Source organism: Osmerus mordax, chromosome 6 (assembly GCF_038355195.1).
Source record: "Osmerus mordax isolate fOsmMor3 chromosome 6, fOsmMor3.pri, whole genome shotgun sequence".
Taxonomy (NCBI): Eukaryota; Metazoa; Chordata; class Actinopteri; order Osmeriformes; family Osmeridae; genus Osmerus; species Osmerus mordax.
In genome coordinates, this window is record NC_090055.1 from 8151895 (window position 1) to 8165830 (window position 13936).

At 43.2% G+C, this 13936-nt stretch overlaps 2 protein-coding genes across 3 annotated transcripts; one reads left to right on the forward strand and one right to left on the reverse strand.

Annotated features, from left to right (window-relative positions):
- Positions 1–283: 283 nt before the first annotated feature.
- On the forward strand, positions 284–10406 carry dpys (dihydropyrimidinase). Of its 2 annotated transcripts, none has more exons than XM_067238037.1 (9): positions 284–2719; positions 3428–3586; positions 3827–4006; positions 5317–5506; positions 5760–5916; positions 6156–6297; positions 6567–6709; positions 9047–9254; positions 10039–10406. In XM_067238037.1, exons 1-9 carry the CDS (start codon positions 2468–2470, stop codon positions 10096–10098), a joined length of 1491 nt encoding a protein of 496 aa, XP_067094138.1. In that variant the 5' UTR covers positions 284–2467; the 3' UTR covers positions 10099–10406. The 2 variants fall into 2 exon arrangements, with proteins under 2 accessions (XP_067094138.1, XP_067094139.1); XM_067238038.1 differs by having other exon boundaries at positions 2509–2639.
- Positions 10407–11702: 1296 nt separating this feature from the next.
- Positions 11703–13489, reverse strand: LOC136943925 (dendritic cell-specific transmembrane protein). The gene is made up of 3 exons (XM_067237413.1): positions 12434–13489; positions 11956–12291; positions 11703–11783 (listed from the first exon to the last, which is right to left on the reverse strand). The coding sequence occupies exons 1-3, from the start codon at positions 13487–13489 to the stop codon at positions 11703–11705; spliced, it is 1473 nt and encodes a 490-aa protein (XP_067093514.1).
- Positions 13490–13936: the final 447 nt, after the last annotated feature.

The window sequence follows — 13936 nt, forward strand, 5'->3', positions numbered from 1 at the left end:
TCCCTCCACATTTTCCTCCCTGCCATTGTAGGAAGCTTAACGTTTTTCAGTCTGCTGGGCGTTGAGTCTTGAGATGCTCCAGCAGTAACATTGTGACTGACAAATGTTTTGAAGTAGTAAGATGGTCTCTGTGTTTCACAAAGCCACAATGCCAGTACATACAGTACAGGACTGTATCATCATGTCCTGTCATATTTGACTACCCTGAAACAAACATGGACACATCATTATCCCTATGCTTATTGCAAATACCAAACATGTCATTGAACCTAAAATCAAATGAACAGACACTTGAGCAATTTCTCTTTGGAGATTACAGTGGGCATGGAAATATAACATATGGGTGAATGCAATGCTCCAAGATGTCTTTAAACACACCAGTAGAATATTACATTTTTATGACGTGGTGTAGTGAAACAAATGTGACACCCCACTGTGACAAATTTGATTCAGTCTTCATATCTCAAGTTTATTGACACCCTAGTATCCTGATTGAAAAATGTATACATTGAGTATACATATCTATAACATACTTGACTAAGAATTGTGTAACAGTCAACATTTATTGTTAGTGTGCCATTCTTCATGCATGTTGCTTAGTATTTCAGGTTTCAGACTGACACAGGAAATCATGTTGCTGCTCAACTCTGAAGAGAACAGCCCCACCTAGATGGCGAAGCATGGAAATGGAGGAATAAACCAGTTAGCCTCCTGTAACAGCTTAATAATTAGTTACTCAGGCTGTCTCCCAATACCCATGCAATGTAGTAGCCTATGCCTTAAACACATTTAGAAGTAGGACTATGTCTAATACAGTGCACCAAAAATACCAGGGTATCCTACTACATCTTCAAACAGCCTATTTACTACTTCCAGACTATGCAAGGCTACAGTATCAACACCCCGCTATCCTACAGTGTGCACCTAAATATAGATCTCTCACAGGACTCTTTCTGAATGAACACATGCAAAATGTCAGCCTCTGAAAGCCATCGCTCTCATTTCCTATGCTGGAGTTTCACCGTGGCCCGAATAACATGCTGTTCTCGTTGAACTTCTACATAACACGCCATGATATCGGCATAGTACAGGGGACAACAGTGATAAGGACCAACAGCCTTCCAAATCCACCCAAATCGTAACTTTCCTTCCTTCGTTCTGCGCCGCAGAGACTGTTGAGGGTGCCACCGCTTCCGCTCAGCTTGGCTCTGACTCTGATTACCGCTCTCATCTTATGTAAATCCTCTTAAGGCACGTGTTATTGTTTATTGCAACTGTGAAGGTTAGGTGTTGCTAAGCTCCCGCATCGGTCGCTTATCTCACCACCGCATGCATCTTTGTCTCTCCAATGTGTCTTGTTGTCTTTTTTACCCCTCTTCCTCTAATACACTAATGGATGGAAGTTGTCTGCACTGATGTGATGATGACAAGCAATCCATTGCTCTCAAAAACCTGAAATACTAATCTCCTGGCGGTTAACGCCAAACCTGAATAAAATAAGATGATTTTGGAATGTTTTCTACGGCCCATCTTTCTGAAACAAATACATAAAATAAAACAAAAACTAACAGACAAAACACTTCTTCTTTTCAGACGGAGGCGTCTATTTCTAGATTTAAATAAGTATTTGAAGTGTATTTGAAAACTAGTAGCCTATACTTTTGTTTTAACGGTCTTGGTTTTAGCCTAAAACTGGGGATCTTAGAGGAACAGTGGTAGGAATTAGAGTACGCTGGATACATGGCCTAGGCTACTCAGCATTGGGAGCCTAGACATAGTATACCGTCAGTTTCCCAGCCTCTGCTCATGTCTGTCTAACGGGGTGGTATTAGGTTGAAAATTCCACCCGGGTTACTCAATGACCCACCGTCACCCAGCTAAAATGATATCACGAATATGTCATGCCCCCCTCCCCTCTTCTCTCAGTGAATGAGGTTGACATGTGTAGCCAAGAAGTGCGCATAAGGAAGTTGTTTTGAAAAACTTCTGCAACGCATTTGCACGTTCTTATTAACAGTATAGTAACTGTTCCATATATGTAAAATATAAATATAGAACTTAACTCTTGTTGTGGAAGGTGTGGTCCATCTTAGCTCACGTTTCTCAAAATCATAAATCATTAGCTCAGCCGAGCTCAATGTCATGAATCATGACGATTCAGTCCAAGGACAACGTGGATTTCGGTCAACATTTCGCTCACTGTCTGTGTGCTCTCCCTCCGCTAATTGTCCAGCTCACGTGCAGCAGACAGAGGGCCTGTAGGATTCCAGTTTTTATCTTGAGAAAACGATATCTTTGTCCTCGGTCCACACAGGTGGGAAGTGGGGAGATTCCACATTTGATCGCGGGGTTCTAAACTGAGACAGTCTTTGCGGCAGGAAAATCTGAAGAACAAAACAGTCCAATTGTTGCCTGTATTACTTTAATTTACCCATTGTTGTAGAGGACGGGCAAAACCACCTCAAAAATGTCCAAACATAACAGAATTCTTATAAAAGGAGGAAAAATCGTAAACGAGGATTTCTCAGTGATCAGCGATGTGTACATAGAAGACGGGAAGATTATTGAAATTGGACACAACCTCCAGATCCCTTCGGAAGTCAGAGTCATAGATGCAACGGACAAACTCGTGATCCCAGGTGGGATTGACACCCATACTCACATGGAGTTAGAATTCATGGGTACCAAAGCTGTGGATGACTTCCACATTGGTACTAAGGTAAAATCTGTTTCGGTGTCGATTTGTTATTATTGTTATAGGCAATTTTGGTTGCAACATATGCTACATTTTACATATCCTTCTAAAATTCAAAATAAGAATAATAATTTTTATATTATTTACTGATCTAACATATTTGGCTTTCTAGCAAAGTAAACGTTGCTTTATTTCCATAACACCGACGTTTTTAAACATTTCTATGAAAGTGGGAACACCCAACCTGAGCCTACACCTCAGTAAACACAGATATTATAGATAACGCTTGAATAGTCAGTAAAGGCTGTTTCATTGGCTGCATGAAAAGTTTTTACCTTGTGTTTCTTCCCATTGGCACTTATTTGATTTTCACAATGTATGCTTCATGTTTTGGCTACCCACAATGTTTTGGGGCTATCTCGTTGTTTACGATCATTGACCTATGCACTTTTTGTAAAGCTCTCTCTTGGAAGTCGCTTTGGATAAAAGCGTCTGCTAAATAAATACATGTAAATGTAAATTACTATACCAACATACTTTGCACCCCATGCAAACATTCCACACTAACCTGTGAGTGTGTGTGTGTGTGTGCGTGTGTGTAAATGTGCACGCGTGTGCATCTCTGCGTGTGTACATGCGTAAGTACATGCAAGTACATTGTGTTTGTGTTTACGTGTGTGTGTACATGTATGTGTGTGCGCCCATTCACCTTTGTGTGTGTTGTGTTCTCAGGCGGCTCTCGCAGGAGGGACGACCATGATCCTGGACTTTGTCATCCCACAGAGAGGCTCGTCTCTCCTGCAGGCATACGATAGGTGGAGAACGATGGCCGACCCCAAAGTCTGCTGTGACTACTCTCTGCATGTGGCCGTCACCTGGTGGAGCGACACGGTGCTGGATCACTCCACACACAAATATACCAGTATTCTCTCTTTTTCTCTCTCCCTATCTGTTTCTTTCTTTTAATATCTCTCTCTCTCTCTCTCTCTCTCTCGCTCTGTTTATTTTCCCAAATACATGGTCCATCTCCCAAGTGCCTTCTATTGTATCCCTGCAAGTGTAATACAGTCTACATATTCTATCAAAACAAGATCTCCCCCTCGGTAACCCCCTCTGTTGCTCTGACTTCAGGTCCAGTCAGAGATGGCTACCCTGGCCCAAAAGAAGGGAGTCAACTCCTTCAAGATGTTCATGGCCTATAAAGATGTGTTTATGCTGAGAGATGATGAGCTCTACGCTGCTTTCTCCATGTGCAAGGAGATCGGGGCCATAGCGCAGGTCCATGCTGAGAACGGAGACCTGATTGCAGAAGTGAGTGTTCTTTTTCTACACCTACTTAAACAGCTCAGTTATAGTAAATATATTTACATTTTACATTTACACTTAGTCATTTAGTCATCCGACTCCCTTATATACATAGGTCTAAAATATAAAGGCTGTTATGTATCGTTGGATGTTATGTTTAAAGCACTGAATCGACGGTATGCAAAACACTTAATTTTCCCTAAAAAGATACCATAAAAACATTTTAAAAAGAAGAAATGTCCTGTTTGCAATTATAATCCCCAAATCTTCAACTATTTTCCAAGTGATTAATCTCAATTTTATTATTCAGTGCTAGAGTAAATTGATTGTTAAATGTCTTTGTGCATGATCATATATTTTAATAAACCAAGCACCCAGGTTCGTGGACCTGGTTGAGTAATGAGAAACAATGAGTGACTGGTTAGACAGGACAACCTTCATTCTTTGAACATGTTGATACATGACGGACATTCCTGTGTTGGCCTAAGGATAGACAAGAGGGCTATGAAGAGGGGGAGGAGTTAGGTTGAAAGCATGGGGGTGATTTAGAACACAGACAATACCCAGACAATCGTGAAAAACCCCTTAGAAGACATTTTCACCTAAAAGTTAAACGTTGTCTAACTGATTCAAGAAAAAGGTGTAATCATTTACCACTATAGTGCTGCACTGGAGCCTACCAGCAGGCTCAAGCTACCTGGATGATTACACCTGGTCTGTTTAGCAAACCAAACATGCCTCTTAGCTATCTGTGACGTAACTTCTGGGTCTGTAATAACTCAGCTTTCATTTCCTGTGGACTCCTGTAGTTTGTGTGGTAGCTTATCAACTCCTGTCAACATTTGTGTGGTTGTCCTAACACAACCTTAATAAGGTCTATTTAGGATAACTATCAGTACCATGTCTCAGTCTGTGTGTATGCCTGTTGTGATCTCCTCATTGTGTGTCATATTGGAAGACCCAAAGCAAGCCTGCTCTTTTACTGACTGGGAGGGGGGAGAAAGTGCACTATCAACAATGACCACTAGAGAGAGGCAAACACCCATTCTTTCATTTGCAGTACCAGCAAGGGAAAGTTGTGTCATTTATTTCCATTCTACAGTCATTTATACAGTAATATTATACTTCCAAATGTCTTTGTTACTCCACTCGGCAAGTATTCAGGGACGTCCTTTGATAGGTGTTGGTGTAGCCCTATGGTTCAGTTTATCCCATCGACATTGGGTCTGGAAAGAGTGGAGTAGAGATGTATTGATCCCTGAGGGTAAATAGCACAAAAATTGTTTAATCCTCATGTATCATTCGCCCACACATAGGGGGCCAGGAAGATGCTGTCGCTGGGCATCACGGGGCCCGAGGGCCACGAGCTGTGTCGACCTGAGGAGGTGGAGGCCGAAGCCACCCAGAGAGCCATCACCATCGCCCACGCTGTCAACTGCCCTCTCTACGTGGTCCACGTTATGAGCAAGTCTGCAGCCAAGGTGGTGTCCAACGCACGCAGAGCAGGTAGGGCAACGGGGCTCCACGCCACACGCTGGGGGTGTGGGAGGACTGGTATGTATGTGACTGTGTGTGTGTGTGTGTGTGTGAGAGAGAGAGATGTGAGAGAGAGAGAGAGAGAGAGAGAGAGAGAGAGAGAGAGAGAGAGAGAGAGAGAGAGAGAGAGAGGAAGTGTGCCTATGTTGGGTCTTGGTTGTTGTGCATCATTAGTGTTCAGCTCATTCCTCCCTGGCATCTCAGAGCTGTTTTCCAACCCCAGGAAGAGTGGTGTTCGGGGAGCCCATCGCTGCTGGCCTTGGCACAGATGGCACTCACTACTGGCATAAGGACTGGGCCCACGCTGCCAGCTTTGTGATGGGGCCTCCTCTGAGACCCGACCCCAGCACCCCGGGGTACCTCATGGACCTGCTGGCCAAGTACGAGTCGATAATGTCCTGTCCAGACCTGTCTAAAAGACAGAAGTAGTCGTATCAAAATGGTTATTTCACTTGTTGTGTAACAGCCTGTTTTTGAAGGAAGTTCTATTGTGTCTTGGCTGTCGCATCCAAACCTGGTACCAAACAATGCTCGACTGATGCTATCTTCCCATGGAGCTCCCTGATGCTCCGCCCTCAAGTGTTGTGGTTGTGACATATCGTTCTTTTCCTGTTGCCAGTGACGACCTGAGTGTGACGGGGACGGACAACTGTACCTTCTCCAGGTGCCAGAAGGCCCTGGGGAAGGACGACTTCACCAAGATCCCCAACGGGGTCAACGGAGTAGAGGACAGGATGTCCGTCATCTGGGAGAAGGGAGTGGTGAGTCACATGTTGTCATCTGCTGTTCTAGAATGTCTGGGTTTTAGAACGTCAAGGTTCTACAGTAGAATGTCAAGCTTCTAGAATGACAAGGTTGTAGAGAGTCAAGGTTCTGTAGTATCGATGTTCTAGAAGGCGTGTTGTCAGGAGTTGTCAGGAAGTTCCACTCTGTCGTGGTATGAGTTGTGATGCTGACAAGCTGCTGTTGTCCTTATCGAAGCGTGATATTAAAACTGTGTATGTTGTGTAATCAACTCTTCTCCACTCAGCATAGTGGGAAAATGGATGAAAATCGATTTGTTGCAGTCACCAGCACCAACGCGGCAAAAATCTTCAACATCTACCCCCAGAAAGGTTGCATCGCCAGGGGCTCGGACGCTGATGTGGTCATCTGGGACCCCAGATTAACCAGGTGAGGCTCTGTGAGTTGACTGAACAAACGGGGAGTTCATATGAAGTTCAGTTATACTTGTCAATTCAACACAGCACATCAGTGTTCATTTAACACCGGGAGCGTTCATTATACCTGCTGTGAGTTTATTTATAGGTCCACTGTCATGAGATGTTCCCATATAACACTCCTGGTGTTAATTTAACACTTTGAAATGAGCTGTGTGCAACTGTTATTAGTTTTGCTGTTATTAAGAGAAAAAAGACACAATTAAATGGCGGTGGGGGGGCATGGGGGTCTCTCTTTTTTTGTATCTGTCTTTCTTTCTAACTCTGTCTATGGAACTCATTCTATCTACTTCATCTCTCTCTTTCCCAAGCAAACACACTCACAATCTGTGGCATACATATCTCCCCCATTGCATGCAAGGCAGTCAAGCAGTAGCACACCAGGCTTACATAACCTAGCGCAACACAGCTCTCTCTCCTTCCTGTGAAATCTGGGCTGAGTCCCTCAGGGCCAATCACTAACTGCTAATGAGAACCATAGAAGAAGTAGAAACCCAATCGTTAAGCTAATGAAAATCAAAGAAGGAGAACCTCAATTCAATCTACTCCAAATGAGTTGTACAGTAGGTTAATATGAGATCAACTTAGTGTTTTTCTGGCCCCTAAAAAGTCCCCATTACAAACCTGGAGTAAGGGAGAGAAATCTTTATATCCAGGCTTGATGACCAAATCATGGCTAATTCTATTTCGGATACATTTTAGCCTTCCAAGATTCTGAGTGGTTGGCGGTTTAAGTTCCAGTAAGTATGCGTGTTTGTGTGTGTGTGTGTGTATGTGCTGACTGAGGTTTTTAGTGTAGTTTAGGCTTGACAGCACCCCATACTTGATTGTTGCTGCTGTGAATTCATCTGTGAAACTAATTAATTACCCTATGAGTAACTGTGTCTGCACAACATCCGGGTCCTGGAGCGAGCAGGTTACATAATTTTGGGATGCTCAGTCATGTGTGTATTTGTGTGTGTGTGTCATAATTAGGCTAGTGCCAAGATCACCCCGATAATCCACATAATACGTGCATTTCTTTGCGTTGTTCATCTTGCAGCTCTTTCTGATTTGTGATTGAGAACATAGTGGTGTTTAAAGACTGCTATAATACAGTACGACATATGGCCATAAAATATGACATATGGTGTTAGGAAAATGATGACGTGGCATATAACATCACTCTCATTCATCAAATTTCTTCAATAGCACCATTAGCATTATTTTTGTGCTGATGTTTTTATCCGAATTTTCCGAATCTGAGCTACAGTAGCCACCATGCTACAGTAGGTTAAAAGTTGATCTCCTTCCCAAGACAGCAGTTTTCTAAATTGGAACTTTTAAAGTGATATCTGTCACCCGTCCCTCATGACTGTGCCAGCCCAGCGTAGCACGAGCCATATGCTCCAAAGCTGGCTGAACAGTGCTCTCTAACTCTGCTTATACAGCGGTTCTCAAATAGCTGCTGCAATAACGCAATAAGCAAGAATGCAAATGTTTACACACAATTTCATAGACCATTTTTAGGGTATGTGCTTTGCAAGCTTTTTAGACTAGAGAGTGAGAGCACATCTTATGTGCGTAGACATAAATGTGTCATAAAGTTGCAAATTATATATCATTTTGAATATCTCTCCATCCATCTATTTATAAAAAGCATTTAAAATAATATTTATGTTTTCTGTGTTTAAACATATTTTAAGGGAAAATATTCTCAACATAGTTATATGTTAATGTGTTATAGTTACACACCTAATTAAGCTTTTAGATGAAACTTAAATATCTAGAATTACACAGCTGTTCCTGAGGTCATTCATATTTGTGACATTAGAAAACCCAGGATGTCCTCTCAGATGGAGAAAATAAATTTATGTAGCGGGGTTAGTAATAGTGAACAAAAATGAATTAATGGGTCTCAGGAGGTAAACAGTAGCCTATTACTAACAAAGCCATGGCTGATGTCTTTGGCTTAAACCCAAGGTGTCTAATAAGAATCATAAACCACACAACATGTACAAATTCCAAGTAATGCTTAGAAGAAACCTGGCAATAGATGCCATTTCTCAATATTGTCCTTGATTCAATATCAGTCATTAGGAAGGCAGAAGGCCATTATCCTCTTTGGAATACAAATATGTCTGTATCTGTACTTTGTTATGAAGTTCATATGGTTCAAAAGGTGTGTGTTTTTAGGGGAGATTTCATATTGAAAGTGTTGCCGCAAATTTACAGTTATGGGGTAAATCTTCCTCTCGGTCTCACATAAATATTTTGTATCTGATGACAGAAACCTTGTCTGTCTCCACAGGAAGATCTCAGCAGAGACCCACCACCAGGCGGTGGACTACAACATCTTCGAGGGCATGGAGTGCCATGGCGTGCCCGTGATGACCATCTCCCAGGGGAAGGTTGTGTATGAGGACGGCACCCTGCACGTCACCGCGGGCGCAGGCAGATTCATCCCACGCCAGCCTTTCTCCCAGTTCGTCTACAAGCGCGTCGACCAGAGGGACCAGGTTAGTGTGGGGATGACTGGTGAAGTTTCACCTCCGGATGAAACTATGGTGATCACATCTCCCAGGACTGGTCCAGGTCCATAGAGATTCTTCCTGGATGGAGATTACAAGTTCCTAGATCTAGACTAGCTTGGCCTCTAGTGAGCTGGCTGGGCCCACAGAGAAGCTTTCAGTAGCAGCTGTTTCCATGTGATCTATTTTTAGAAAACATAATTTTTAAGGGATTTGGGGAATTGATTAACATGATATTTAATGTAACTACCATCATTATCCAGCAGCATAGTTTCCAACTGATGTTCATGGGCAGGTCATTAGAAATTCTTTCAAAATATTCTTTCATAGATATATTTCCCAATGCTTCTAATCAAACATGATCAAAGGGGATCTGGGATGACTTTTTGCCCAAGAGGTATCACAAACAACTGTCTGTTTATTGACTGTCTTCAGTGTGACTGCGGCTCAAGGGTGGTAATGGAATCCTGATGAACGAGTCAGAGGGCAGTCTTTGTTATTGTTTATGTTTGTCAGCATGGGGGTGGTCCTGCTGGGGTACACAAAGGTTACGCAACCCCAGGGTAACATTATTCATTGATGCTGATGAAGAATACATTGTGTTCATGATGGTGTTTTATGCTGGTGTTGTTTAACTGTCCTCTATAGAACAATATGGTACTAAGTGTAGATAAATTATGTTTTTAGTGTGGTATGTTTATTGTTAAACTCAAATTAAACTCAACTAACCTCTAATAATACTAACCTAACACTTTCTGTGCTTGGTTTTCAGGTTGGTAAGCCGTGTGCTGTGGTAAGGAAACCATATGAAGGTGAAGTCATAGTTATATGATGGAACTTAAGTACCAATTGAAGGAGGAATCCTTCTAAAGGGATTCAGAAGTGCCAATAACCTGAATGTACCTGAATGTACGTGCCATGCAAACCAGACCAACAAAATAATTTTAAAATAATGTACAATTTAAATTGTAATGGTGCTGTTCTATTTTTGCAATGTGGCCAAATGATTGAATGGTCCTATTGTTTACATTATATGAATTCTCAAGACTTTTAAGACAAAATGAATGTATCATTTTGTTAAAAATTGAACCCTATACTGTCAACCCACAATGCATATTTTATTAAATACCAACCATGAGGACTTGTTTTTAGAACTTCATGTCTCAAGTTTATTCATATATTGTATCTGTGTCTCCAATATATGGTGGCAATCTCTACTACGTGCCAGGCTATGACCATATAAGGCTATGCCGGTCTCCTGCTAGGCTACAGTGGTAAATGCCTTGGCAGATGTGTCACATGACATCAGTGTGTGGCGATGGCACTCCACACTGGGCAGGCGTGCTAGCGCCGCCAGGCCGCTCAGACATAATGTGAGTTTATCAGGAGGCTGTCACGGGTCAGTGGCACAAGGTGAGTCAGACACTGCCCACTCATCTCTGAGCTCAGTCAGAACTCTCATCTGTGCTCCTCCCCGACACAACCGGGAAGAAATCCACAGCTATGGTGCAACGTGGGCAAAGGCTTCAGGTTTATGGTGCGAATGTGTCTCGTTCCATAGTCATTACACAACACAGAGGAAACAACTCACAGGGTTACTGTAGAATATGATGCTACAGCACCTGGTAAACAAAACATCGTCTTTAATCAGAGTTATTCATCTTTCCCACATACAGAGAAGACTATTGAAGGCCCATATTTCACTGTCAGGAACCCTTAGTTGTTTCCTGTCTGGCAGGAGCACATAAAGGGAGGACGATGACGTCTGTGATTGACACTAACTGGTTATGACATAACATTCACCTCATGGGTCCAGATGAGCTGAATACATGCTTATGGAATTATTCTTTTGAAAAATAACCTCAGCAAGTATGTCAGTTTCTTACAGGCCTCAGCATGACTATAATCAGAAAACTCGGAAAATGCTTGGACTTTTCTCCTAACAAAGACAAATCAAGTTTGTGCAGTTATCCTTTGGTCAAAAGCAGCAGTCATCTAATTTTCAAAGTGGTAGTACAGCAGACTAACTTAAAAGCTCAAGATGTGCAAATGTTGCTGGTAGGACATAATAAATATAAGTAAACAGTTTCTATCTCCAGTACAGGGACATTTAAAGAAAAGCCCAAGACGTTGCTCATTCATTTAGACTCTAAATGTGATCACTGACTCAATCATTAGATATACCCTAGAAACCGCTGGGCTAGCTCTGTCTGGTACGCACTTTCCGTCTTAACGAGCTTGACATACTAAATCGGTTTGTTGTGCAGGAAGCGATTATGCCCAGGGATATTCACCTGCTTGGGAAACAGCTGAACCACAGTTACCAAACATACTGACGTAAGTCTGTGGAATCAATGGAAAACATTGTCTCCTAATTTTATGCAACCTGGTAAATGCTCCCACTGTTTTCGTTTATTTGATACTAATGATGTTTAACTACTTGTTAGCCCTACTTTCTGGTACAATAGAGTCCACATCCTCCCGTAGTCTGAAGAGTAGTGGACACCAGAAGTGTGGCTGTTGGAGGAAATCATTTGTCTTATTCAAACAGAAAAATTTGCCTTCGACAAAATGCAAGAGTAAGAGAATGCATACTGGAACTATAAAGGTTTTTTCAGTGTTTGTGTATCACAGTAACACACTAACAGCCACAGTACAGCAAATCCCAAAGAGTATGTGATACACCGACCTTTCTGATGAGTGACCTCAGGATGCCTGGTCCAGTCTCCGCTTCCCTCCACCTTGACCTCCTCCTCAGGACCTTGGCGTGGAGGTGCTTTGCCCTCTCCTCGGCCCGTTCGGCGAAGAAGCGCTCGCAGACCAGCAGCCTCATACGGACGAGCCTGGTGGCAGCCAGGCCCATCAGGACCAGGGCAGCCAGGACCAGGGCCAGCGGGGCCAGGGAGCCGGACAGCAGCATCTTAGGCTCAGGGAGGCACTCCTTCTCAAAGAGGGCCAGGGAATAGGAGAAATCTCTGCTTCTGCTGTCCTCTGAGATGGGAAAACTGATGAAAGATGTTTCCTCCTGAAGAGGAAGTATTTGATGAAATGAATTCAAATAGATTTGCAGATTGAGTCATAGACCCATGCATGTAGGAATATGTCTCCCAATGGATCATTGATTGCAAGATGTTACTGCAAACCTTAAGTTAACAAGAATTACTTACTTTGATGTTCATAATCAAAGGGACGTGCAACGGCTCTAATGTCTCCAAATGAGTTTTAATGACCTTGACAAAATAATACATAAGCGTGTCAATCCCAATGACCAGCACCCAGGCCAAAACATGAATGACCACTGGAATGCAGAATTTCAGCATGGCTTTTCTTTCCTGGGCCGTCAGATGTGGGCTAGAGATCTGGATGTAGCGTTTTTCTTCTTCTGTGGTGAGGGGGAGAACCTGAGATTTCCCTTCGGCTTTCTGCTGCTCATCAAACTGCAGAAATCTGCTGGTGATGAATGTGTTTTCATAATTGGTGTTCTTGCGGTACCTCTGAAGATGCAGAGCTGTAAAGCCGGCGAGGATGATGAAACTGAAGGCAGGAAACAGCCTCTGACCCACAGAGAACACCGTGTCCATAACTGCTCGGGCACTCTCTGCTGTTTCGTTTAAAGCCCTCTCCGTCTGAAACAGTTTATCCCTCAGCTTGTCTGATTCCACACTGCCTGTCACATCTAAATTAAATTCAAATTCCAACAAAAAATAAGAGGAGAACCCCGTTTTGATTATGGAACCGACCCACTTTAGCATTCTAATGTAGTTGTCCAGGGGAGAGATGTTGAGGAACAGCCTCTTGGCCTGTAGGCTGCAGACCAGGCTCCTCACCAGGCCTGTCAGGTTATCTAGAGTGTTCTGGAAGTTTCTGAGGACCACCAGGCTGGTTCCAGCTGTGATGATCAGGTTTCTGCCCTGCTTCATGCCGCAGGACATCACAAACAGGAGCCAGAGGCAGCGCACAAGCCTGGACAGACAGAGTGAAGCAGTCACTAGGACCCAGCAGGAGCCTGCAATACTGCCGGCCACCGCTAGTCTGTAGTCCAGAGCGTAGAGGAGGTAGAGGAGGAGGAGGGAGCTGAGGAGGAAGCTGAAAGTGGAGCAGGTGATGAAGAGGATGGCGTTGTTCCTCCAGCCCTTCCTCGTGTTGCTTGTTGTGTAAACCTCAACTGCGTCAGAGCAGGCTCGTCGAATCACATCTGTAACTGGAGGCCAGGCGATCCACATTGTTGCTTACATGGTCTGAGAAGTTTAGCACACGTATTTTCTGTATGTTAGTTGTTTTGCTTTGAGGAAGATCTCTGAACAAAGGTCAATATGAAATCAAATGATGTGAAATAGGTTGACCAGTCAAGCACTTGGAGGCCCCTTTACTACAAAATATTCAACGTGTCTGAACATTTTCTGTGATTGTTAGCATTTTAGGAGGTAGCTGTTGACTGTGTGCTAATCCTATTCAGAGGATCTTTCTGGCCCCGGCCTATTTGTTTTGCTCATCATCTCAGGTTGACCTACCCTTTAAGAAATGCACATTCACCCCACACTGAGACACTGTCGGAAAAATCTCAAAAGAAGGACTGATCCTTCAGCCATGTCAGGCTGAAACAGACCCCCAGAAAAGCAATCCTTCCCTCTTACCTGGTTCTTCTGCGCAGTCTCTTCTTTTCTCTCTTG

Excerpts from the sequence above, each read along its gene's own strand:
- dpys (XM_067238037.1), top strand. The coding sequence starts at position 2,468 with ATGTCCAAACATAACAGAATTCTTATAAAAGGAGGAAAAATCGTAAAC. Across the intron at positions 5,917-6,155 it reads CTCATGGACCTGCTGGCCAA|TGACGACCTGAGTGTGACGG; the intron begins GTACGAGTCGAT and ends TCCTGTTGCCAG. Across the intron at positions 6,710-9,046 it reads TGGGACCCCAGATTAACCAG|GAAGATCTCAGCAGAGACCC; the intron begins GTGAGGCTCTGT and ends CTGTCTCCACAG.
- LOC136943925 (XM_067237413.1), bottom strand. The coding sequence starts at position 13,489 with ATGTGGATCGCCTGGCCTCCAGTTACAGATGTGATTCGACGAGCCTGC. Across the intron at positions 12,292-12,433 it reads CTTTGATTATGAACATCAAA|GAGGAAACATCTTTCATCAG; the intron begins GTAAGTAATTCT and ends CTTCCTCTTCAG. Across the intron at positions 11,784-11,955 it reads TGAGGTCACTCATCAGAAAG|CCACACTTCTGGTGTCCACT; the intron begins GTCGGTGTATCA and ends TTCCTCCAACAG.